This window comes from Cucurbita pepo, chromosome LG04, assembly GCF_002806865.2.
Source record: "Cucurbita pepo subsp. pepo cultivar mu-cu-16 chromosome LG04, ASM280686v2, whole genome shotgun sequence".
NCBI lineage: Eukaryota > Viridiplantae > Streptophyta > Magnoliopsida > Cucurbitales > Cucurbitaceae > Cucurbita > Cucurbita pepo.
In genome coordinates, this window is record NC_036641.1 from 8,808,633 (window position 1) to 8,832,357 (window position 23,725).

At 36.1% G+C, this 23,725-nt stretch overlaps 2 protein-coding genes across 2 annotated transcripts; both read left to right on the top strand.

Annotated features, from left to right (window-relative positions):
• Window positions 1-1,022: 1,022 nt before the first annotated feature.
• Window positions 1,023-5,084, top strand: LOC111792589 (elongation factor P). The gene is made up of 11 exons (XM_023674101.1): window positions 1,023-1,394; window positions 1,532-1,562; window positions 1,704-1,717; window positions 1,817-1,867; window positions 2,490-2,559; window positions 2,964-3,033; window positions 3,150-3,217; window positions 3,523-3,646; window positions 4,008-4,047; window positions 4,592-4,659; window positions 4,764-5,084. Exons 1-11 carry the CDS (start codon window positions 1,158-1,160, stop codon window positions 4,774-4,776), a joined length of 786 nt encoding a protein of 261 aa, XP_023529869.1. The 5' UTR covers window positions 1,023-1,157; the 3' UTR covers window positions 4,777-5,084.
• Window positions 5,085-6,772: 1,688 nt separating this feature from the next.
• LOC111792590 (mediator of RNA polymerase II transcription subunit 13) lies at window positions 6,773-22,108 on the top strand. The gene is made up of 23 exons (XM_023674102.1): window positions 6,773-6,969; window positions 7,427-7,545; window positions 8,569-8,642; window positions 8,754-8,893; window positions 8,984-9,070; window positions 9,358-9,445; window positions 9,530-9,610; window positions 10,431-10,508; window positions 10,594-10,673; window positions 10,777-10,855; window positions 10,959-11,255; window positions 11,599-11,658; window positions 12,601-12,841; window positions 13,658-13,918; window positions 14,409-15,728; window positions 16,219-16,486; window positions 16,558-16,708; window positions 17,232-17,319; window positions 17,468-17,546; window positions 18,126-18,421; window positions 18,536-19,634; window positions 20,448-20,819; window positions 21,198-22,108. Exons 2-23 carry the CDS (start codon window positions 7,522-7,524, stop codon window positions 21,797-21,799), a joined length of 5,865 nt encoding a protein of 1,954 aa, XP_023529870.1. The 5' UTR covers window positions 6,773-6,969; window positions 7,427-7,521; the 3' UTR covers window positions 21,800-22,108.
• Window positions 22,109-23,725: the final 1,617 nt, after the last annotated feature.

Genomic DNA, 23,725 nt, shown 5'->3' on the forward strand with positions numbered 1-23,725 from the left:
TTCGGTTATGACTAAGGTAATAGATATCTTATCCACGGAAACCATATATGTATTGTTTTGTTGTTGAAGTTGTGTGGGTAGTCTATTTGTTGTTAAGTCGTTTTGTTCGAGTAGATATCCATATAGATGATTATTTTAAATCGTTAGGGTTTAATTTAAATTTGGTCCTCGAACTTTCAAAATGCAAAACTATCAAAATCCTTTGAGTAAAGTTTATTTTGGTGGAGTTGGACTAAGAGCGTGGAAGAGTTTGTCATGCCGACTAGTTTGTCCGAATTTCTCGAATTATATAGACATAAAATTACAAATATATTTTATTAGACTTTAAAATTTGGTATTTGACTAAATTAAAATTAATTTAACCCATTAAAAAAAATCCCTTCAATTTTGTATTAGTTAAATATATATATATATATATATATATATATATATATATATATATATTTATGAAATTACAATATTACTTTTACACTACGGAATAAAATTGAAATAACAAGTCATTTCTATTTTAAAGTATTTTTTGAATTAAAAAGTTAAAATAATAATATTGTTGAGTTATTCATAAAATGGGCAGGTTGGGTTAGTTTTATTTACGACTAATTTGAAATTTTAGGTTGGTTGATTGGTGACTCGAATAACCCCAATATAGTTTACCACTCAACTTAATGAATTTGAAATTTTAGGTTCGTTCAGTTGGTGACTCGAACAACCTCAATAGAGTTTACAACCCAACTTCATGAATTTGAAATTTTAGGTTGGTTGAGTTGGTGACTCGAACAACCTCAATAGAGTTTACAACCCAACACTTAATGTTTTATTTTGAGGTTGACTTAGGTTAAGTTGTCGGTGGTTTTATTTTACGGTTCAGTTATCGAACATTGGCATGCAATTGGCAACTGAAAAAACTGAAAAAAAACGGAACCTACTTTTCAAAAAATTTAACACAATATAAATCGAAAAAATGTAATTCAATCAAATAATTTAGCCATTATAAATAAACCTAGGCCGCCAAATTATAGCCCATTATAAATAAACGAGGTTTTTGTTTGGAGCTGGAATCTGGAAGAAGATCACTATCATCCCTGCAAAATCCCCACGCTGCCCATGGAAATGGAGCTTTAGTTTCGCCACCTAGCTACTGGATTTTGCTTTGCAACATGATGCGAGCTCTTCTCCTGCGCAAGGGGATCTCTCGGACCCCTCATCTTCCTTCATCTACAATTTCTTCATCGTTCAGATCCCTTGCTGCGCCAATTACCGCTTCTTCTTCCTCTTTATTGGATTTAATCTCTTCTCCACTACCTCGGCCCGCCTCCGTGGATGGCCGCTGCCACTCGCTTGGGTCTCTATGGTCCGTCATTCAGCGCCGTGGATTCAAAGTGCACGGTTCCGATGTAAGCTTGTTTCTTATACTCCGTGATTTCCCCGTATTCTTCGTGTTTACATGTAGCTTGGTTTAGTGATTTAATTTTTCTTGAGCTTTGTCGTTTGAGATGTCTTACTTTCTAGTGGTTGCTGATTATGATTGCAGGTGAGAGTGGGAAATATCATTGAACGGAAAGGTTACTGTCTCTCTGTGTTGATATTTGATTGCGTACTGCCTGTTGGCTGATAAAGCAATTGTTTCTCTCTGTATCTCGTTATATGTATGCATCTACTGATAGAATGACTTTGATTTTGTTGCCTGAATTCTTCTCTCCCAGAACGTATTTACCAGGTATGCTTTGTTGTCTTTACATCTTATTGATATGATCAAAATAGCATAGCAGTGATATCTTATGCGATGCTTGTTGCTTGGTTATGCCTCCTGGTATAGGTTACAAAAGTCGACCATTCACATGAAGGAAGAGGGAAAGCCACGATCAAGGTTCATTTCTGAACTTTAAAGTTTCTATGTTTTGAGTTTAATTGAATTTTTCCTTGGACGTGTTTTTTGGGATAACTGATAAGCAATAGCTTTGGGTAGGGGAAATTTTAAAAAGATCTTCCAATTGCTTCAAGTTCTCTCTTAAACACTCTCATTGGGGTCGAGACCCTTTATAGTGTCCTAAAAATTCAAAATATTCCTACTAACTAAGGTGTAAAGTTATCTTTGAATATTTTCTGTGGTGGGTTTTCGCCATTTCCTACGTGCTGTGGCTTTTCCTCTTAGGCATCTTCTGGTGTTCCCTAAGAGCCTCTGCAGAAAATACTTATGCATAGAACCCCATAGTGTTATGAGATAAGGTTTCCTCAGACTATTACAATCTTGAAGGTTTGAGAGAAATATGTAACTTTCTTTGTGGGACGTTATTGGTTTTCCAGCGTTTATTTGCAACGTTGTTTTTCATAATTTTTCGGATTGGGAGAATGTATCATCCTCACTCTTACTCTTCTGCGTCTCTTCGACGGACTACTTTATAATAAATCTTATTATCTCTCTCTCTCTATCTCACATATATATAGGTGTTTTTCCTTGCTAATGTAACGTTAACCTCTACTTTATCCAGGTTGAACTTCGTGATGTTGAGAGTGGAAACAAAGTAACTCAACGGTTGGCCACAGATGAATCTGTTGACAGTTACGCACTGTTCCTTCTAGATACCCTTCTTATGCATCCGATAAACCTTGCATTATGAAAATCTTGTCGCAAATGAAATCCTATTACACCTAGTTGAGGATGTTGGTCTCTATTAAGAAGCATGGGATAAACTGCTCAACATTTTTGTTGGGATGCCTCTAATTATTAGTAGATGGTCTTTCGATGATGTATGCATTGATCTGATTTGTACCCTTAAAATATTTACACATTGACATTTTGTTATCTCGTTATACAATGTCTTCTATCATAATCTTTTTTTCATCCATGTCTATGACATAATACTACATTTTTTGTGCCTAAATGTTAGGAATAGTCTTAGGCATTGCCAATCCTTCCATTTAAAGAGTTACCATCATATCTTGTGACTAATGAACTGTTGCAGGGGTTTTTGTGCAGGAGAAAGCATATATATTTATGTGTAGAGATCGGGATGCCAAAATTTTATTAATGGAGTGAGTTCCACTATTCTCCCACTACAAGCTCTTCAATATTTTTTTGTGGTGAACTTTACTGGAAAGTATAATAGAATGAGATTTACTGAAAATTTGTTCTGTTAATGGTACATCAGCCCTGATACGTATGAGCAACTGGAAGTCCCCGAGGAATTGTTTGGCAAAGCTGCCATGTATCTACAAGGTGATTAAAATGACGTGCATAAGCATTACAAATTATATTCGATTCGTTACTTGACTCATGTATTATCCAGCATGATTAAATCTTTGTGATTAAAGTCTCATCTCTCTTCCTACTGTGCGAAAGCTTCTCTAAAAATGTTTCTCGAATATTCTATCGTGTAATATAATGATGATAACAATGATGATAATTATGCTTATGTATGCCACAAATTGTCGATCCATATTTACTTTGTTATGTGCCATCATTCATAATCAACTTCTGTTTGTTTATTCTAGGAACTAACCCTTGATAAACGTGAAAAATAGATGACATGAAAGTTATGGTTCAACTTTTCAATGATACTCCCTTATCTGCATCGGTTCCAAAACGAGTGACGTGTGTTGTGAAGGAAGCCCAACCACCTATGAAGGGAATTGCAGCTACTCCCAAGTATGTCCTTTAACTTTCTATTCTGGAGGTTTCTTATAAAAAAAATGTTCCTTCTACTTTGAACGTGCGTAACAAATGAAATTGAGACCATGCGACTTTAAGTTGCAATTGTTTTCACTATATTATCTTGGCTAAAGTACACTGCACTTTTCGTTCAAAATAGGAATTCAAGGAAGTGAAGAGGAATTTAATTTTTGAAAGCTTTAGAGAAATGGATTGTCTGTCTATCATTTTTCCTAATTTCTCTTAAGTTTTTCATGTCTCATAATTTATGAAAAAATTTCTACAATGTTCTTGTGCTAGAAAAAACATTTTTAGCTCGATCATAAACTCTACATTCTAATGACTTTATCTGATTCAGGGAAAAGAAGGCAGTGCTGGACAATGGCATGACATTAAAAGTAGGTTTGGTGCTTCATTTATATAGTGCTACATAACCTCCCTGGGGGACTTTTATTTTTAGCCTTGCCTGTATTTTTAATCTGTTTTCATGCTCTACTTTTTTAACCTTGATGAGCCTCCCAATACATTACCTGCAACGATTTAGAACTCTCTTCCTCTCTCTCGTGTATGCGTTCATATCCGAGAAGCATTGCCATATGGACTTCTCCTTTCTCATTGCCACAATCTGTTATTTGAGTTATCGTGCCATACATGGGCATGCGTATATACATTTGTATGCTTCTGTGAACGACATCTATATATACGTTTCTGTGTATTCATTCTGTGTAATGAATACGCAATTTGTATATTGGTAGAGAGGCATTGTTTATAACTCTGGTAATTGAGGCAGTATTGGCTTAATCATTGAGGCAGTCCCTTCCTCATATATTTTTAGCTATCCTCTGTTGCTCTGTATAGTTAGCCTAGTTCAAGTTCTCTTCTGCCACAGTTACTGATGTAATTTCGAGCGCTATAAGGACGTGCTCTGCATATATTTTTCAGGTACCACCACACGTCGTTGTCGGAGATGTTGTAGTGATTAATACAGAGGACGACTCTTATATTGAGAGGTATGCCCTCTTGTCATCTATGAATGTTTGATGGAGAAGAAGCATTGAATATTGTAGAAAATCATTTAAACAATCCTTTTTCACACCATCTTTCTCCTCTGCAGGGCAAAGGGGTAGTCGTAAGATTCCGATGATGAGCACGGTTAGATAGGTCGTCGAGCCATTTCGTTTTTTTTTTTGCTAGCTTGAGCGGATGAGCAGTCCTGCTGTAGAACAAGAAGGTACAAAATTATTTGGTTTATCAAGAGGTATGCAACCCCAACAATCATGCAACTGCTAAGAATGCTTCTTTGGGAACACTATTGAATTGTTGTTGAGCTTCCAATAAATGCTTCTTTGTTATGATACCTTATAGTTTGTATGCTATGAGAGGGACAAGACCATGTTTTACTTGGCACAATGAAAGTTAACATTTTTTAGTACTATTTTTATTTGTGTTCAACAAATTTGAGGTGGGAGGAAATCGAATCACGTTGAGCGTGAGTATTAATCGATGGTAATAGTCTATGTTCATGTACGAATCTAAGTAGAACGAACAAACTTGGTTCATTGTGTTGAGCCGTACCTACCGGTGCAAACTTGGTTCATTGTGTTGAGCCGTACCTACCGGTGCAGGTTAGCTTGATCAATCACACATTTTCTTCTTTCGGTAAAATTTCAAACAATCTCATCTATTTTTCATAAATTTAGATTAACGTTTTTCTCACTGTTTATTACTTGTGTTTGTAGTCTAGTAGAGAAAATTATGACCTTTATCAAACTTCACATTCTTCTATAAAATCTCATTGCTTGACTTGTTGATTTATTCTCGCCAAACATATTTAACCGGTTTGATTGAGGACAAGGTTGTTTCAATAAGGCCTTTGTGACCACCTCGAGACAACTGCGAACCTACATGGTTTTAGGTCGAGGGCCATGTATGAGATGAATATGGTGTTGTTTATCTTTTTAAACACGCTTTCAAGCTCCCTACCATCTTCACGGGGTAAGCTAGATCAAAAGTTGAGACCTCTAACCTTAAATCCCACGCTCAAGGGACATCTTAGTAATATTGAATGTTTACCCACGCGTTCGAGCAAACTCGATAGTACATTGACATGTTAAAAAAACGAAATTTGTAATTTGAGGAAAATTGCTGACTTGCAAAATAAATAAATATGTAAATCGTATACTATACTGCTCGTCACACACTTTCCTATGTTTAAGTCAGACTTAAAAGAGCACTAAGCTTTGGGCTCAGAGAACGAGGTTTTATACCACTTCGACGACGTTATCGTAATCTATTTACATGAAGGTTGACGTAGTGCTTCCTTCCTCGTGCTTTGGAACAAGATTAAGAGTGAGTTAGTTCTAGGCTCCTCTCAAGACTTATTAGGTCGTGGGTGTGCAAAGTGCATGTTCACCGGTGCTCAACCTAGACCCAGATGAGCTCTTAGGCTTATCGATCTAGTAACTTTTCTCTTGGGTCCAGTATTGACTCAAAATCGTTTGATTCCTAATAATCTTTTATAATTTTCTTACGTACCCATAGTAGTCTTAATACCAAAAAATTCATTCAAATAAACTAAAATGTTCGTCTTAAATCTCAAAAAATTCATTCAAATAAACTAAAATGTTCGTCTTAAATCTCAAGCTTATGATAACAATAAGTTTAAACATAAATTTTTTTAATTAATAGTTGTATTAAATATAAAATTCAAAATTTGAAATATAATTTTATATATATTAAATATAAATAACAATTTTGAACGAATTAGGAGTATTAAAAAAAATTCAATTACTCAAAATTTTTTATGAATTGAGTTGGTCCATAGATTCTTTTAAACTAAATTTGATTGAACGGAATCAAATCTAATTTATCGTTAATTTTTAAAAAAATACATATTTTCAATTATAAATACATATATTGATTATTTATTTTCAAATTAAGGAAGGTAATTTTTAAAAATTTATGTTTGGATTAAATTAGTTATTTTACCAAAAGGGTTTAAAATAAAAAAAATGTTTAATCCAAAAATGTCCTAATAAAAACAAATTATAGTAAGTCGAAAGAGATTGTTAATTTGAAGATATTAGGTATTGTAAATTGGAATACTAACACCAAACCAAATGTTCGTGAAAATAAACGGCGGATTAAGAATTTCCCCCCACAATTTTTCAACAAAATTTATAATGTTTAGTTTCTGAGGCTTAATGTGTCGAAGAAAACGAGCGAATCGAAGCTTTTGGACTTTCCCACTGAAGAACAATAAGCTGTGCGTACGCTTCCAAATCGCCTGTTCCACCCCCACGACACCGATAACTCGAATGGTATGATTTCGAATTCTATTTCATTCATTACCTTCTGATGCTGCACTTCACTTTTCCCTCTGGGTAATGGCTGAATTTCCGAGGGTTGAAATTTTCGAGGGGATATACGAACACTTTCTTTCCGTTTGAATTCGTTCCATCCTTTTTCTGATTTTCTCAATTTTGGGTAGCTTCTTTTGCTTAATGGGTAGCTAGGGTTGCGCATTTTCTTTGTATATGTTTGAATTGGATTCAGTTTTCGTGGGTTTGTTCTCGTTTCAGTAATTTTTCGAATTAGGCTCATGAGACGTGATTTGAATGAGGAAACAAAGGTTTCTATTGAGTTTTTGATATGGGGGATGCGGAAACTTTAGTTTGCTACTCATTTGACTGATAGTTGGTCGTTGGTGGTAATGATCACCTGTTCGTAGGGCTTTGTTTTGCTTATTCATATGTTGGTGCTTCTGGATCCTTGCAGGTCAGCAAATGGACGCGGTAGTTGTTTTCTAGCAAAGGCAGTTTGATTGGTTGGAAACTGGTATCTTTGTGGGAGACTTTTAGATCGCTGAAGTGATGTGGACGAATATTTTCAAAATTGTAGGTTCCTGGGCCTATTCTATTTAGATCTATCCCCAATGTATATGCATGGTGGTCGTATCTCGTATGCTTTAATTCTGTTATGTTTCTGCGTTGAATTGCTCTTTATGTTTGTTCCCATAATGGAAACTTGGATACTTCTTGGTGTTTTGCACATTTTCTCCTATTATTGAGCATGATAAGCGACATATATTGTGAAAATCTACAATCTCGGTGAAGGAGGAGAATGCCTTCTTTTTCATGAACTTGGCGGTTAATGTTTTAGAAGCACGGATATGACATGACACGGACATAGTGACATGACATTTTTTAAAAAGCTAGGACACAGACACGACAAGGGCAGGTCTATTTAATTATATTTCATTTTTGTACAACTAGCGCCTGACACATATCTATTCGTGCTAACTAGTGTTTGATATGTGTCTGACAAGTGTTGAAGTGTCCAAGTGTCTCGCACGTGTCAAACATGGACGCGCTAGCCAAACTAAAGTGTTAGTGATTCTTAGGTTGAAATTAGAGAAACATCTTACACTTTTGCTAATTTAGCTGATTGAAATCCTTTAGAAGGTCCATGCTGGGACATTGTGGAGTTGTGTTCCATTAGAAACTTCACTATGCATCAGTGCTTTTAAGGTGATACTAGGCAGTAGGTGAGGCAGGGTGAGCACGGGCACTCAATAGTTTGTCATCCTAAGTGCTGTAAAGGGGTGCTTGTGTCTCCTGTTTGTTGCCTTTTGATTGTTTTAGTTTCCTCGTTTGTGGCATCAAAGTAATTTGGCAAATAAAAACGTATCATTGCTAATTCATGATTTCTTTAGTACATGAATAGAATACTGTCTTTTCAATTGCTATGATTTGAATGTGCACTCACGCCCAATCTATTCATCAGTTACAACTTCCCTTTTCTAAAACAATGTGCGTCACTACTCTTCGGCTAATCCTCAAATATGTTTTATTGTTAACTCTAGAATTTATGGCATTTGTGTAGTCCTATTAATACTCTCTACTGTGATTTTGTCGTAGGGGGGTCTACATCAAATTTCATGGTTCCAGTTTCTGCCTAATGAATCTGACTTGATTTCGTTACCGGACAAAAGGTTAATGCTAAGGGAACCTCTTTCCTAGTTTAACCATTAGGGTTTTTTATTTTTTTGGTGTGGTCTTCCACTTCTTTAAGGATACTAAAATTAGGCTTTTGGTGTTATAAGTGCAAAGGTTGAGCACAACGATGCTGCCACATTCTTGGTGCTTTCATCACACGTGCAATTACAGAAGGAAGGATTTTTAAGCACTTGGACCAACTCATTTGTTGGGCCTTGGGACCCATCTCAGGGTTTGCACAATCCTGGTGAGAAATGCAAATGTGGTGCAATATGTGTTTTCCATCTAACTGCCTAATCAATTTTCCTTGTCTAACTTTTGATATTTGTTATACCAGATGAAAAAATTAAACTTTGGCTTTTTCTACCTGGGCGCCATTCTTCTGTTGCTGAAACTGCTCAAGCAGCTATTTCCAAGTTAAGGGGTATGTGCTTCTTATAAACACATTGTCCATGATGTAATAAGTTATTCCCAACTTTCTATGAGTTTTAAAAACCCGAACTTGGCGGTGGATGATTCAAATTAATTTATTCTTTTTATAACTTATTGACAAACTTGACTATTATTGAACTCATTCTCCATGATACAAAAGGAGTGTATTTATTTAGCTTTTTTGGGCTTTGTTTGAATTATTTGTTGCCGTTAGAGGACTTAATATACAATTCTGACCCCCTCTGTGGTCATGCTGTGGTCATGTCGTGTTCACAACAGTGGTTGCATCTGGACTGTGGACCTCTCCTGGGGATTTGGAGGAGGTTGCGGCTGCCCTTTCACAGGCATTACGAAACTGTATTGAGAGGTCATTTATTTTGACACACTTGCTGTTTATATGCTGTGGTATTTAGTTATTCATACTCAAAGCTAACTTACCTGGGATTGGCAGATCCTTAACTGCACTTTCATACATGAGGTTTGGAGATGTTTTCACAAAATATCAGTATGGTCAAAGTGAAGAATTATTCAGGTTTCTCTTTAATTCTTGTCAGCTTCAATGTTTCGTTTATATGGATGCTGTGGATTCAGGTTTCTCTTTAATTATTCAGGTTTTTCTTCCTTAGTTTGTGTGGTTTGTTAGGGATTGAAGTGCAGTGGAGTTTGGGAGGTCTAATTAGGATCAAACGGCTTCTAATGTGGTTTGTTAGGGATCGAAGTGCAGTGGAGTTTGAGAGGTCTAATTAGGATCAAACGGCTTCTAAGTGATTTATGGAAATCAAATAATATGTTGGCTAGAATTTGTTCTTCGGCTTCCTGCATGGCTTCAGTTACACTCCAGTATATTTTTTTTTTACTAATAGCATACGACGATATTTTCACTTAATAGTACCCGTCCTTGTTTCTGCCAAAGCTGGGATGTTAAATTTGGTTAATTGCCAGTACATGCAGCTACCTCTTGAGGCAGTTATACATGACACCTATACTATGTATAACTTGTGAAAAGAGGAGAAAAGGCACACTTTTATTTTTCTTAACAAGATTAATGAAAAAAAGATACATTGAAGCCGTATAAAGTTAGGGGTAATAGTGTCCACCTTTTCAACTAAAAATACCCAAATGGTGGTTGGAGGGTATAATTTCGTCAAATTTATTCTCCATGAGTTTATTTTCTTAATTGGAAGTTGAAGGTTAAATGCGGGATCATTGTAGCCGGAGTATGTTTTAATGCAAAGGCATATATATATATATATATATATATATTCATATTCGTTTATATGACTTCTTACTTTTGTTCTTACCCTTGTTTCTTTGATGGAAAATGATCTTTTCTGATGGATGCCAATGGTCAGGAGAGGGCAACCTACAATGGAGTTCATATTTTCTGCTACTGAGGAGGCAATATTTGTGCATGCCATCATATCTGCAAAGTAAATCCTTTTCTACTTTTAAAATGCTGACTATGCAGGTTAAATTGTTCACTAATTGACTTTTTTTTTAATAAAAATTTCCTAGACATATTCGAGCACTCTCAAATGCAGAGATTGAAAGATTGTTGAAGCATTCTGCAAATAATTCCTGTCTTGGACTTCCAGGTTAGCTTGGAAATGGGAAACTTTTGGGAAGTTTTGTGTTATAATGATATTGATCTTTCTTTCTGCATCCACTTAATTTTTAATATCATTTTATTTTCATCAGTGATTGTTTCACCTCATGGAATCCGGGGTAGGTTCACTGGATGTTGTGCTAGTGATGTTGTGAAACAAATATGTTCCAGGTACTACATTATATATGGTATGCTTTTCACTTGGCAGATTTCTCAGTCTGTATTTTCAGAACTGATAGTCATAATTTTTGTTCTTTTTGATTTGTGTGAACAGTTCTGGAAAGTCTAGGACTTCGTGTGGATTTGTGGGTTTGCCCCATCACGTTTCTCAAGGTGGCTGCCAATCAAAGGGGCAAAATTGCTATGTTGAAGTTACCCTAGGGTGCTCTAAATCAGTGAGTGAGAGGCCGCTGCAATCCAATTCAAATTACATAAGAAGCGTATCAACATCTGGTGATCTGAAAGGATTGTCAAACAATTTATCTTTTCATAAAAAGACTTTTATATATCCATCCGAGGCAGTGCTTGTTTTGTTATTGCAAACTTCATTTGCCAGGTCGTCCTTGAAAAGGTAGTTACCTAATCTTGACTGTTTATCTTCTTTGAATTGCTACCAATTTAAAAGATAAGAATTCGATCTCTTCAGTTAAATTTTGTACGGGTTTTGTGCATTTTTTTAAAATGAAATAAACAAAAGGATTTTTATTGATTTGGTTAAAGTTTACGTCGGCTTCTCTTTGAATTTTTCTAAAACAAAGGGATTAAAAGGGATTTGGAATAATTTCATTTCTCTTCTCGGAAAAAAAAAGAAAAAAAAGAAAAAAAAAAGGAACTTGAAATAATGAAGAAAGCCTCATGTGACTTTTTTTAGTGGCGTTTGTTTCTTCAACTAACTTTGATGTTGAAATTTTCAGATTTTGGCTGCAAAACTGGATAGGACCCTCGTTACCTGGTTCTTCTTTCTACATGCATTGGTAAGAATTTCAGCTCATTGCATCTGACTGAAGTTTATGTTATTAGATTGAGAAATACTATGCAGATATATTTGTTTTTGTGGTAGGTAATGTTCTTTATTCCTGGTTTCCTTGCTTGTAAAGAAAGAACAATACTGAAAGACAATAAGGGAAACAAGACATCCCAAGCATATGGCGTGCAATTTACATCAATGATAAATGTAATAAAATAGTTACAAAATGTTTTATCTAGGATGTCATGATCTATCGTACTAAACTAAATAAGAACTAGAAAACTCCTAATTTCCTTTCAGAATTTTCGAACAATCCCATATTCTTTTAAATATAGATATGCTATCATGAAGTTTTACTCCCCAGCAAACTTCTCCAATTGGACAAAAGAGTATTGTAGCCAGCTGTAGGAATTGATAGAAGTAGACCATTCATACCAAGATATTGTTAAAAAGACAATAATAAAAATATATTATAAAAAAAGTACTTTTCTTTTCATTGAAAACCTTAGGTGGATCCATAGAACCTTTTCCCTATTCGAGAAAAGGTGGTTGGTTAGAGTCTCGTGAAGGAGACTATTTGGATCGCATGGGAGAGCTGTGGTCCGTTTGAAAGGGGAGTTAATCTCCTTCCAAAACAATAATAAAATGACTTAACAAGTTTGCTTTTCTTTTTCTTTTTAAATGCTTTTTTGTTATCTTTTTGTTTTTGTTATTTTCTTTGTTTTTAAAGAAATATACACATTAATAAATAAAATATTTACCCATATTCATGTTTATTTGAGTTTTCTTATCAAAGGTATATTTTCATGATATGTCTCTTCATGCGAAGTTTTTAAGTGTTAACTTTCATGCATGTGAACAAGTTTCACATCTCTATCTTAGTTGTGATGGGATTAAAACTATTACTAACCTTTCAGTTTTCCACTTTTGGTTGTTGTGGTTTCTGTAGCGGTGGAAATGTAGATTATATGGAAGGTTTGTGGACTGAGACTGATAAAATACGTTCACAGCATGGTTACGATAGTAGCAGCAATAGTAACAGTAGCAGCATTGGTAGCATAAGTAGTAGTTCTAGTGATAGTGATTGCAAGACAGGAGCCAGCGAACTTGAAGCAGATGCTGATTCCTTATCTTGCAGGCAGTCTGGATTGTCTTCAAATGACCAGTCAGCAAACAGTGGCCGAAAATTGGTATGCTTGATTAATGTTCTTAGAAATAGATTTATGTTCTTTCTGTTGTTACACATGATTTAGAAACTCTGGAGTTGGATTTGTGTTTTGACATGGGAACTCCTAAATTTTGGGCTGACGTCTGTATATGCAATTCTGACTTATGCCCTATTTGGTAACAGTTTTACTTTTCAATTTCCGCTTGATTATTGTCCATTGCTTAATCTAAATTCTTGATTTTTTGAACTTCTTTTCAACACTTAAAATTTAAAAAACAGAAAACAAGTTTTTGAAAATTGCTTGATTGGGAAAGATTTTAAAATAAGATTACAAGACTTTGCATTGACTTCTTAAAACAGAGAACAAATAGCTAAATCATTATCTAATGGATTCTTACGCTATTGTAATATGTAGGAAACTCTTTGGTTTGTTAATGAGTTGGTAACCACGTTTCTGTTGGATTTTGACCATATTGTTTTGGTATTACTTTTTATAGCGAGTATTGAGTTTTTTCATATACTTCATTTGAGTTGAAGCTATCGAAGGAATCCATTTGAGGATTTTTGTTACTTTTGATGTGACCTTTTGACTAATTGGAGAGCCTTTTTTGTTACTCTCTTTCATAGTATTTCTTGTATAAGGTTTTCTCTCTTTTTTATAATTTTGCATATAATCAATGAAATATATTTTTTAATGACAAAAGAATTTTACTCATACTGACTCTTGATTTTTTTTTTTCTTTTTTTTTTTTTGGTAGTATCTTCTAATATTTTCTAGTTGAAGAAAAATTTGGGCCTCTAGAATATTTACTGGTTAATTGAACTTTTTATTTGTCAGGGTATTAAGCGGTCTCGTTCAGGGATGCCAGATTCGTTAGATCAAATGGGTACAGGTGCTCAAATTCAGGATGCTTTCAAATCCGAGTTTACATCCACTGAGCTCAACAATTCCGCTATTACAGGAGTTAGTAATGTGCTAATTGGATCTCCTTGGGACTGGGATGATGATGACAGGGGCGTGGATGACATTGAAGATCTCCTTTTGCATTTTGGGAGCTTCGGAGACTTCTTTGTGAATGATGTTTTACCATTTGGGGAGGTATTTTCCATGTGTTTTATGAAATCTTATGCCGCAGTATGACTACATGATAGTTGTTATTGTTGCATCTCAAGTTCATGGTGATGATTGGTTTCTGATTTTTTTCCTGATTTGTTTGTTAAAGTTAATGCGGTCATTGAGTTACTTCATTAACCTTTATAAGTTTCTTTTTCCGAGAGACAATTCTCATTGGAATGAAGTTGGTGCTTAGCTGCAACGATTATTCGCATTATTAAGATCTACCATCATTTTCTTTAGAATTGACACTGATATATGATGATAGCTCATTATTATTTTATTAACAAAGTACCCAAAGTTTTGATAAAAATTATAAGGAGGTTTAATTAGTTTATAGCACATTGTAGTTTATTCTCGCCGTCCATCTTCCTCAGTTCAANTTCCTTTTTTTTTTTTTTTTTGTCCTTCCTTCATATTCCTGCTGATTATGTGAATACACTCTTGGAGCTCATCATGGTATTATCTTCTGAAGCCCCCAGGAGCTGCAGAGTCACAATCTCTTTCGTTTTCGGCTCCAGACTATGCTGATGTAGGTAGCAGTCCAGGTGGGGTCATGGATGTTTCTGATCAGATGCTTTTGCCTGTGGGGTTTCCCTCCTTCGATAGCTTCAACCCAGCTGTTACAAAAACAACAGATGAGGTCCTAAGCAAAGATCATGAAGTCACAAACAATGCATTGTCCTCAGTAACAGCCAATCAAACTCCAGTGTCTTCTTCTGGGGAGTTTGATCAAATTACCAAGTATGAAGCTCTGATGACACTTGCTCCAGAATATGGAGCAGTTGAAACTCCTACAAGTGAGTTTTCTTCATCAATATTCCGAAGTCCATATATTCCTAAATCTCGGGAGCTAGAGAGTTCAAACTTAAGCACAAACAGCTACATATATGGTGCAACACCACCTTCTTCGCCATACTTTGATTGGTCAGATGAAAAGAGTGGTATCTCCTCAAATTCAAAACCATCAAATGTTCTAAGTGCAAAAAACTACTATACACATGTTGACAATGTGAAAGAGAAACATATAAGAAAATCAGCTGCATGTAAGAACAGCATCTCTACATCTGATGGGCTGGCATCATCTCTCTCAAATCACAATGCTGTAAATGCGGTCAAATCTGCACAGAGGAAGACGAATGAGGACACTGTTGAAGCTGCTGATTGTTTATTTATGTCTCAGAAGCATGTTCTTGCAATGGAAGTTGAATGCTTAATGTTCCAAGCTTCTATGTGCAGAGTACGGCATACCCTGCAGTCATCTGGTAGTTCCACAGTTTCTGGTACAAATCAGCTGTCAAGTGATCCAAGTACTATTACAGATTATATGGCGAATGAGGTGAAGAAGAAAGATACTATACCAATGAGAATAGCCGGAGATGTTGATGGGGGAACACTTGATGGACACCACAATGCACCTGTTGGTGTTTGGCGGTCTGTTGGAGTTCCCAAGGTTCCAAAGCCCTCAAATTCACCTAGTATGGAACTTGGCTCTTCCTTACCCCACAATTCTTTCCATGAAGATGGAGTTCTCTCTTATGGGCAAAGACCACCACTTCAGGAACTCCTTGATGCCATGCCTTTACTTGTCCAGCAGGCTACTTCTTTTGTTGACCTGGCCTTGGATGCAGATTGTGGTGATGGTCCGTATGGCTGGCTAGGTTTGCAGGAACAATGGAGGAGGGGATTTCCATGTGGGCCATCTATGGTTCATGCAGGCTGTGGAGGAACCTTAGCCTCTTGTCATGCATTGGACATTGCAGGCGTTGAGTTAGTTGATCCTCTTTCTGCTGATGTAAGTGAATTTTCCTTCTACATGCTATTGCATGCACACAATTCCCCATATTATATTGGTAGATGTGAACTTTATTATAAATATTTGTTAAAGATATGATTCATGCTTTTATTTAATTTAATGAAAAGTTCCGTTTCATGATAATAAAAGGGATAGTGTTCGTGATTATTGATATTATTTAGTTATCATATCAGTATTTTACAAAATTAGCTTTGTATGTTTCCTTAGATTTTTATCACATCCAGTCTTGAACTATTAGTATTAGTATTACTATTAAATTAACTGTGTGTGTGTTGTTTCTCCTTCTTGCTGGCTTGTAGATATGATGTAGCTTTAAAGACTTTTTGCCACTATTTTAGAAACGTGACTGATTCATGAATTTAGGCTTCTCAATATAATGGATCCTTCAACCCAATATTATCTATCTGACATGTAACTTCCATATTCTGATAATGAAGCTTGAGCATAAAATGCTAAATTTATCGTCCAGGTTTATGCCTCGTCTGTAATGAGTTTGCTGCAGTCCGACATGAAAACAGCCTTGAAATCTGCATTTGGCACTTTGGATGGTCCGTTATCTGTAACTGATTGGTGCAAAGGTCGTGGTCAATTAGGTGATATGGGAAGCACAGGTGATGGATTATCTGCTGAGTCTACTATAAATGAATCTAAAGATTCTTCGAGTACTGTTATGCTAAATATTGGAGAGCCCATAAGCCCCTCACATTCTTCTGCTAGTGGATCGTCTAGTCTCAAAGGTACAGATGTTACATTTTATAAAAATTCAAATGTTTAGTTCAGTGGATTATGCAGTTTTCTGGCACTGTAGGCAGTAGCACAATGGATGGGTCCAAAATGGATGAGACTTCCCAAAGGAGATCAAACCAAGAAATCTCCAGTTCAGGATCAGACCAGCAACTACTACCTTCCCGACTGAGACCAACGATTATTGTTCTCCCATCACCCGCGATCCTTGTTGGGTATGCATTTGATTATTAATCATTGTGTCAGTTCTTGAGAGATCTTGATATCCTGTTTCGTTTTGTCTACTAAACATTTATATAATTTCATAGTCTATTTAATATCATGAATAGAATATTACTTTATAGCCTTTAAGTGATAATTGCACATTCAAATTAACATTATTAGAATATTACTCTATAGTCTGTAGTCTGTAGCCTGTGAATGACATTTTTTGCAATTTTTATTTTTCACTTCAAGAGCTCCAGACTTAAATAACTGTTTACATAGATTGCAAAGGCCACTGTCATACAAAGGCATGGAGCTATGTGTTCTTGCAAAAATGTCTGTCAATGTTTGAGGAAGAAAACATTAATAAACAAAATAACCGATGAACTAAAGCAAGAAAATTTCAATATCTGCCAATATTGATTGATAGCAATCGCTGAATTTCAAATACACCAAGATGATTGTATTTTCATGTAAATGAATTACTGTTATTTATATCTACTGAGGTTGAAGATAACAATGATATGTAAATAGGTACCAAGATGATTGGCTTAAGACATCAGCCAACTCTCTGCAACTTTGGGAAAAGGCCCCTCTTGAGCCTTATGCTGTACAAAAACCTGTAAGTTGGTTGAAATCTGAACAGGCAGAATCTGCAGGGCCCTATTTGTCTTCTTGCCCATATTTCTTTATGTGGTATAAATGTTTAAATGATAATATCCTTTGCACCCTCTAATGGCAAGGTTTTTTATTTTCATTAACTGTTGCAGATAAATTATTGCGTCATTTGCCCAGATATTGATCCTCTTGCATCTGCTGCCGCCGATTTTTTCCAGCAACTAGGAACTGGTTAGTAATAGTTGTTCTTAATGCATATAAAACCGGATTGGAAAGGGTACTCTTTCTAACGTGGTTTACTATATAACTAATTCTGCATTTTATTCTCTTGATTAACCTAGTATTTTTCAACTGACCGTTTCAAAAAAAGTATTTTCCTACTGCAGATTGTTCTTTTAGCAATGGATAAATACTGTTCTTATGTCGATAAAAGTTTCACCTTTACGTTTTGAGAAAAGTAAATTTCCTAATTTATTTTTTCTGTTATGATATATTAAAAGATTTATGTGGTTTATACAGTGTATTATTAGAGCTTGATGAGACACTAAAATTTTGAACCTGTAGCATTGTTTGTAGTTTTTGTTAGGCATGAAAAAGAGTTTTTGTTACTACTTTCCAATGATAAAGGTTCAAATAGTAGTATTGTCTCTTAGATTCTTCCATTTTTTTCTCAATGGAAGGTTGACTTTTCATGGAAAAAAGATCCTGATTAAACATAATCCTTTTCATATGCTCATTAACTGTATTCAAATCGTCGAGAGGTCATTTACTATTTTTTTTTTTTTTTTTTTTGGCCTTGTCTGTCGCCAGTGTATGAGACATGCAAGCTGGGAACACATACCCCACATAATTTAGGGAATCAAATGGATGTAGATTCTGGGAAGTTGTTATCTTCAGGTTTCGTCCTACTCGATTGTCCCCAGTCGATGAAAATTGATAGCAGTAGTGCTTCAATTGTCGGTTCAATTAGTGACTATTTGCTTTCTCTATCAAATGGATGGGACTTGACAAGTTATCTTAGATCTCTTTCAAAAGCTTTGAAAGCTTTGAAACTCTCTCCATCTATGTCAGCTAATCCCAAAGAAGGCAGTAATGGTTCCTGCATGGTATGACATTTGAATATCTTCTCTACTATTTTTCCCATTGCATGTCGCTCAGTGTATATTATTTCCTATATGCTTAGCTCACCTACATATTTTTTTTTTTTTTGCCAACCTTAGGTACTTTATGTCATATGTCCTTTTCCTGATCCTCTGGAAGTATTGCAAACTGTCGTTGAATCTTCTGTTGCTGTCGGTTCTGTCACGCTCCAGTCAGATAGAGATAGGAGGACAATATTGTGTAGTCAGGTTGCAAAGTCATTAAGCTGCTCAGCAGCTGTTGACGAGTCATCAACGTCAAACGTTCTAGTTCTTCAAGGATTTACTCTTCCTAAATTGGTATTGCAGATTGTGACAGTTGATGCAATTTTCAGAGTGAGTAGTCCATCAGTAAACGAAATTGTAATTCTTAAAGAAACAGCTTTCACTGTTTATAACAAGGCTCGTCGAATATCACGGGGAACATCGACTGATGTAGTCCAGTCATCATCAATATCCAGTAGATCTCATTCAGTTTTATCATCAATGTCATCTTCCATTCCAGGGATGTGGAAAGATTGCGTTGGTATTAGAATAGCTGGGCATTCACTCCCTCGAGAGGGTGAAATCGATGGTACCCTGAGGTCTGGAACCTGGGATAATTCATGGCAAACAAGGCCTGGATCATTAAGTAATGACCCAAATAGAATTGGAGAATATTATCTTCAAGATGATTCTTGCTACATGTTTGAACCGCTTTTTATTATGGCAGAACCTGGTTCACTTGACCATGGAATTTCACCAATAAATCCTGTTACACTAGGAGCAAAGTCTTCGAAACCATTATCCGATGACAACAGCGGTGCCTTTTTACCGAATGTAAGTTCAGCAGTTGGTATGGATATAGGAACTAACTCTCAAGTAGATGGACCTGAGATGGATGGGTTTGGAGGTCATCAAAAGAATCCTAGCCTACACTGTTGCTATGGATGGACAGAAGACTGGCGCTGGCTAGTATGCATCTGGACAGATTCACGAGGAGAATTATTAGACAGTCATATATTTCCCTTTGGTGGGATCAGCAGTAGGCAGGATACGAAGGGTCTGGAATGCATTTTTGTCCAAGTTCTGCAGCAAGGCTGTATGATACTTCAGTCATGTTCTCCTGATACTAGTGTTTCCAAGCCTAGAGATTTGGTTATTGCAAGAATTGGAACATTCTACGAACTCGAGTATCTAGGTAAAATTCCTCTATCATTATTATTTTCAGCTTCAATTGTTTATCGACTCAGTTTTAGTAGACTCTACTTCTTGTATCTAATACCCTCTGTGAGATCCCACGTCGGTTAAGGAGGAGAACGAAACATCCTTTATAAGGGTGTGGAAACCTCTCCCTAGCAGACGCGTTTTAAAAACCTTGGGATAATATCTGCTAGCGGTGGGCTTAGGCTCTTACAAATGGTATCAGATCTGGGCAATGTGCCAGCGAGGAGGCTAAGCCCCGAAGGGGGTGGACATGAGGCGATGTGCCAGCAAGGACGCCCCGAAGAGGGTGGATTGTGAGATCCCACATCGGTTAGGGAAGAGAACAAAACAACCTTTATAAGGGTGTGGAAACCTCTCCCTAGCAGACGCGTTTTAAAAACCTTGAGGGGAAGCCCGAAAGGGAAAGCCCAAAAGGACAATATCTGCTAGCGGTGGGCTTGGGCTATTACACCCTCCTACTCCATTAGTTCACTTATTTGTATGAAATTCTGAAGTTTTATTTCACAAGTGCATCAATCATCTCATTCAGATGCGATCTCTTGGGAAATGATCTCCACTTAATAACTCACAAGTTGTTTCTTGATGACTTTACGACACGCTATTTTCACATATCCATCCACTTAATAACTCACAAGTTGTTTCTTGATGACTTTACGACACGCTATTTTCACATATCCATCCGTTAAAGATTTACAAAATTTTCTATTAGATTTTTGGGGAGGTTATTTAAAATTTCTGACCTGTTTTGGAACTAATGTTTCGGATTTTGCCATCTTATTATGACTAGAGTGGCAGAAGGCCATTTATTCACTATGGGGATCTGAGGTGAAAAAATGGCCGTTGCAACTTCGCCGCTGCATGCCAGATGGGATATCATCAAGTAGTAATGGGAGTTCCTTGCAACAACAGGAGATGAGTTTGATTCACGATAGAAACCTTCCTTCCTCCCCAAATCCTTTATACAGCCCGCATTCAAAATCTACAGGCTTTATGAAAGCTAGCATTGGACAACCTACCATAAGAAAGCAGCTAATGGGTGGTCATGCAGTGGTGGACAACTCAAGAGGAATGATTCAGTGGGTGCATAGTATCAGTTTTGTCGCGATTTCAATGGAGCATTCTCTGCAGCTATTACTGCAAGCCGATTCACCATCGCCCGGTAAGATAAGTTGCCAATACCTAACGTATGCCTCGTTTACTTCAATTGATATTTCTCTGCTGTAAATTTTTTGTTTCATAATTGTAGATTACTGCCTTTTCTTGTCTTTGTTGCACGTGCTCGAGCCTTACCGTTCTTTCATTTCTGGGTTAGACGACCTCGAACTTAGCTTCATTCTGGAAACTTCATGAGCAATAAATATGCTTTTGTGATGCTTTATATCTGTTATGAAATTGCTCAGTTGTAGATTAAGAAAGTACATTGCTGTAGCTGTGATATAGCCGGTATCTTTTTGACATATTCTGGGTTTCTTGAGCTGCAAGGCATTTTACGTTTTGCAGCAGTAGTTTTCTCAGTACTTACCGAAGGTTTTCGCAGGCGGAAATCAAGGCAGCGTACAGTCATCGTCGTATGTAGAAGGCTTTACTCCGGTTAAATCTCTTGGTTCCACATCTTCTTCTTACATACTAATCCCATCACCTAGCCTGCGTTTCCTTCCCTCGAACCCTCTTCAGCTTCCGACATGCCTCACCGCCGAATCCCCACCTCTGGCGCATCTCCTCCACAGTAAGGGGTCTGCAATTCCACTTTCCACTGGATTTGCCATTTCAAGAGCTGTACCCTCAATGAGGAAGGATTCCCGGAGCAACATGAAAGAGGAATGGCCTTCAGCCCTTTCGGTTAGTCTCATCGATTACTACGGACATAACGTCGCACAAGAAAAGAACGTCCGAGGGATTATCAAGCAAGTGGGAAGGAGTTCAAGTGTGGAATCACGAGACTTTGAAATCGAGACGCATTTGATCCTCGAATCTGTCATAGCAGAGCTTCATGCCTTATCATGGATGACTGTGAGCCCAGCATACTTGGACCGACGAACTGCCCTGCCGTTTCACTGTGATATGGTTTTGAGACTCAGGAGGATTCTTCATTTTGCTGACACAGAGCTTTCTAGGCGCGCCGAAAAATCTAAACATTAGGACGATATCGACTGTGAGGTAATACCGAGGTTGTTTCTTGCTACTAATTATTCTGTTAAAGACCTCCTTACCATGTAAAGTTATGTGTATTATAATTCTTGTACATGCTAGATAGCTGGGCAATTCTTAATTATAATGCTTAGTTGTTAGGATTTAGGAAGAGAATTAAATGTTAGTTCAGGTTTATGTGTAAAATTAGGACAAATGTATATGAAACAAAACGGAATTGCAACTTCAAAATCAGTTTGATTGAGAGATGCTTTCATTTTCTCATAATATCAATGAATGATATAACCACTTTCACCCTTACAATCATCTCTATATTTTAGTCGTCGTTATAGATGCAATTATCGTGACCAAAACATGTCTCAAGTTTGTGTAAATTCACGATGAACGATATGAACTTTGATCTTGTTTTGTGTATTTATTTTCCTACTTAGGTCGTTGTTATTCCTTAAAATACTTGAACGATTCTTTACTTCTTTCAGATGAAGGGTCATTTTAAGACCGACTAGGGCCATTTTAAGACTGGCTCGATTTAAGATGGGTTTGAGTAAATTTTTGTTTAAACACTTATTTTATATTAAAAAAATGAGCACATGCTAAGTAGGTTCAACACCGATGCAAATAATAACCTTTTAATATTTAAAGAATACTTTAACTTTGGTGGTTATGGATTAACGTATAAATATATCTAAAAGTGAGAGTTCCATTGGATTAATTTGAATATATTGAAGTGTTAGGTGTTAATGCAATGCTTTTGTTTGAGGGTTGGTTTTTAAGGATTTTTAAAATTATTTGTTAGGCTTTATTTGGTTCGATTCACTTTGAATGACTAAAAAACGAGCCTTTAGTAGAGAAAGACACGCTCATTCCAAACTTATATACCCCTTGAACAAAACGCTTTGAAGCCTCTTTTTCTATGGTATATTTGACGAAAATGCCCCTTCCTATATCGAGAACTGACTTAATAAAAATTCCGTGATGCAAATGACGTTTCTTATAAATACCAAGTTAACAATTGTATTTAGACGTCAAAATTACCTTTTTGCCCCTCTTAAACGCTTATAAATTAACATATAATATGTGTTAATTGAATTTAATTATGGGTCATCTTTAAGTTTCTTTCTTAAAAGATAATTTAATATAAATTAAAAAATTAAGGATAATTTTATTTAATAAATTTGTAATTATTGGGTATGATATGAAATGACTATAAACCCATGTGCACAAGCAGCATCACCATGTGATCCCTTCTCTCTCATAAATGATAGAACAATAAAGAAAATGCCAAATGGCAGCTTCTCATTGGTTTACAAATTAATTAATCAATTAATTTGATTTTTCCTATATCACACAAAAAGAATATATATTATATATATTATATGCAAAATGTGGCTATTCTACACTTCAAGTTATCTTAGGGTTTTCACTAAAATAACAAAAAAGCACGAGTTCTACGCTAAAAGCGAACGGTTTCTCAAACGTTCACAAATTTTATCGTTCTTGACGAAGAAAATGAGGTCGTTTTGGTCCACAAATTAAACGTAATTTGTTTACCTTACCCCATGTGTTAAGTCTTGATTCTGTCTCCATCGTGCTTTTACATATTTTCAAATAATACAATTTTTGTAACACTTGGAGTCGGATTGGGTCAGTTTGATTAGAACCCTGTATAATATTTAAAGGTACGGTTCCAAAGCGTGCAAAGGATCGTAAAACTTCTAATTCAAATATCAGACATGAAACCGATTATTTAATGGACGTAAAATTACATAAAATTAAGAAAATTTGAAATCACACTCAAAACAAATTGAATCATCACAAAGCCATCAAACCCATGTTGGATTCATGGAAATTGAAATACATTTAAATCGTTAGAAGATTCAGAGGAAGAAGGGAAGAACAAGAGGAGCAAGAGAAGCC

Bases quoted from the DNA above. Each gene is read 5' to 3' on its own strand.
- LOC111792589 (XM_023674101.1), top strand. From the start codon at position 1,158: ATGATGCGAGCTCTTCTCCTGCGCAAGGGGATCTCTCGGACCCCTCAT. The intron at 1,868-2,489 runs GTTCATTTCTGA...TACTTTATCCAG, and splicing joins GAGGGAAAGCCACGATCAAG to GTTGAACTTCGTGATGTTGA. The intron at 3,034-3,149 runs GTGAGTTCCACT...ATGGTACATCAG, and splicing joins GCCAAAATTTTATTAATGGA to CCCTGATACGTATGAGCAAC.
- LOC111792590 (XM_023674102.1), top strand. From the start codon at position 7,522: ATGTGGACGAATATTTTCAAAATT. The intron at 8,894-8,983 runs GTGAGAAATGCA...TTGTTATACCAG, and splicing joins TCAGGGTTTGCACAATCCTG to ATGAAAAAATTAAACTTTGG. The intron at 11,256-11,598 runs GTAGTTACCTAA...TGAAATTTTCAG, and splicing joins GCCAGGTCGTCCTTGAAAAG to ATTTTGGCTGCAAAACTGGA.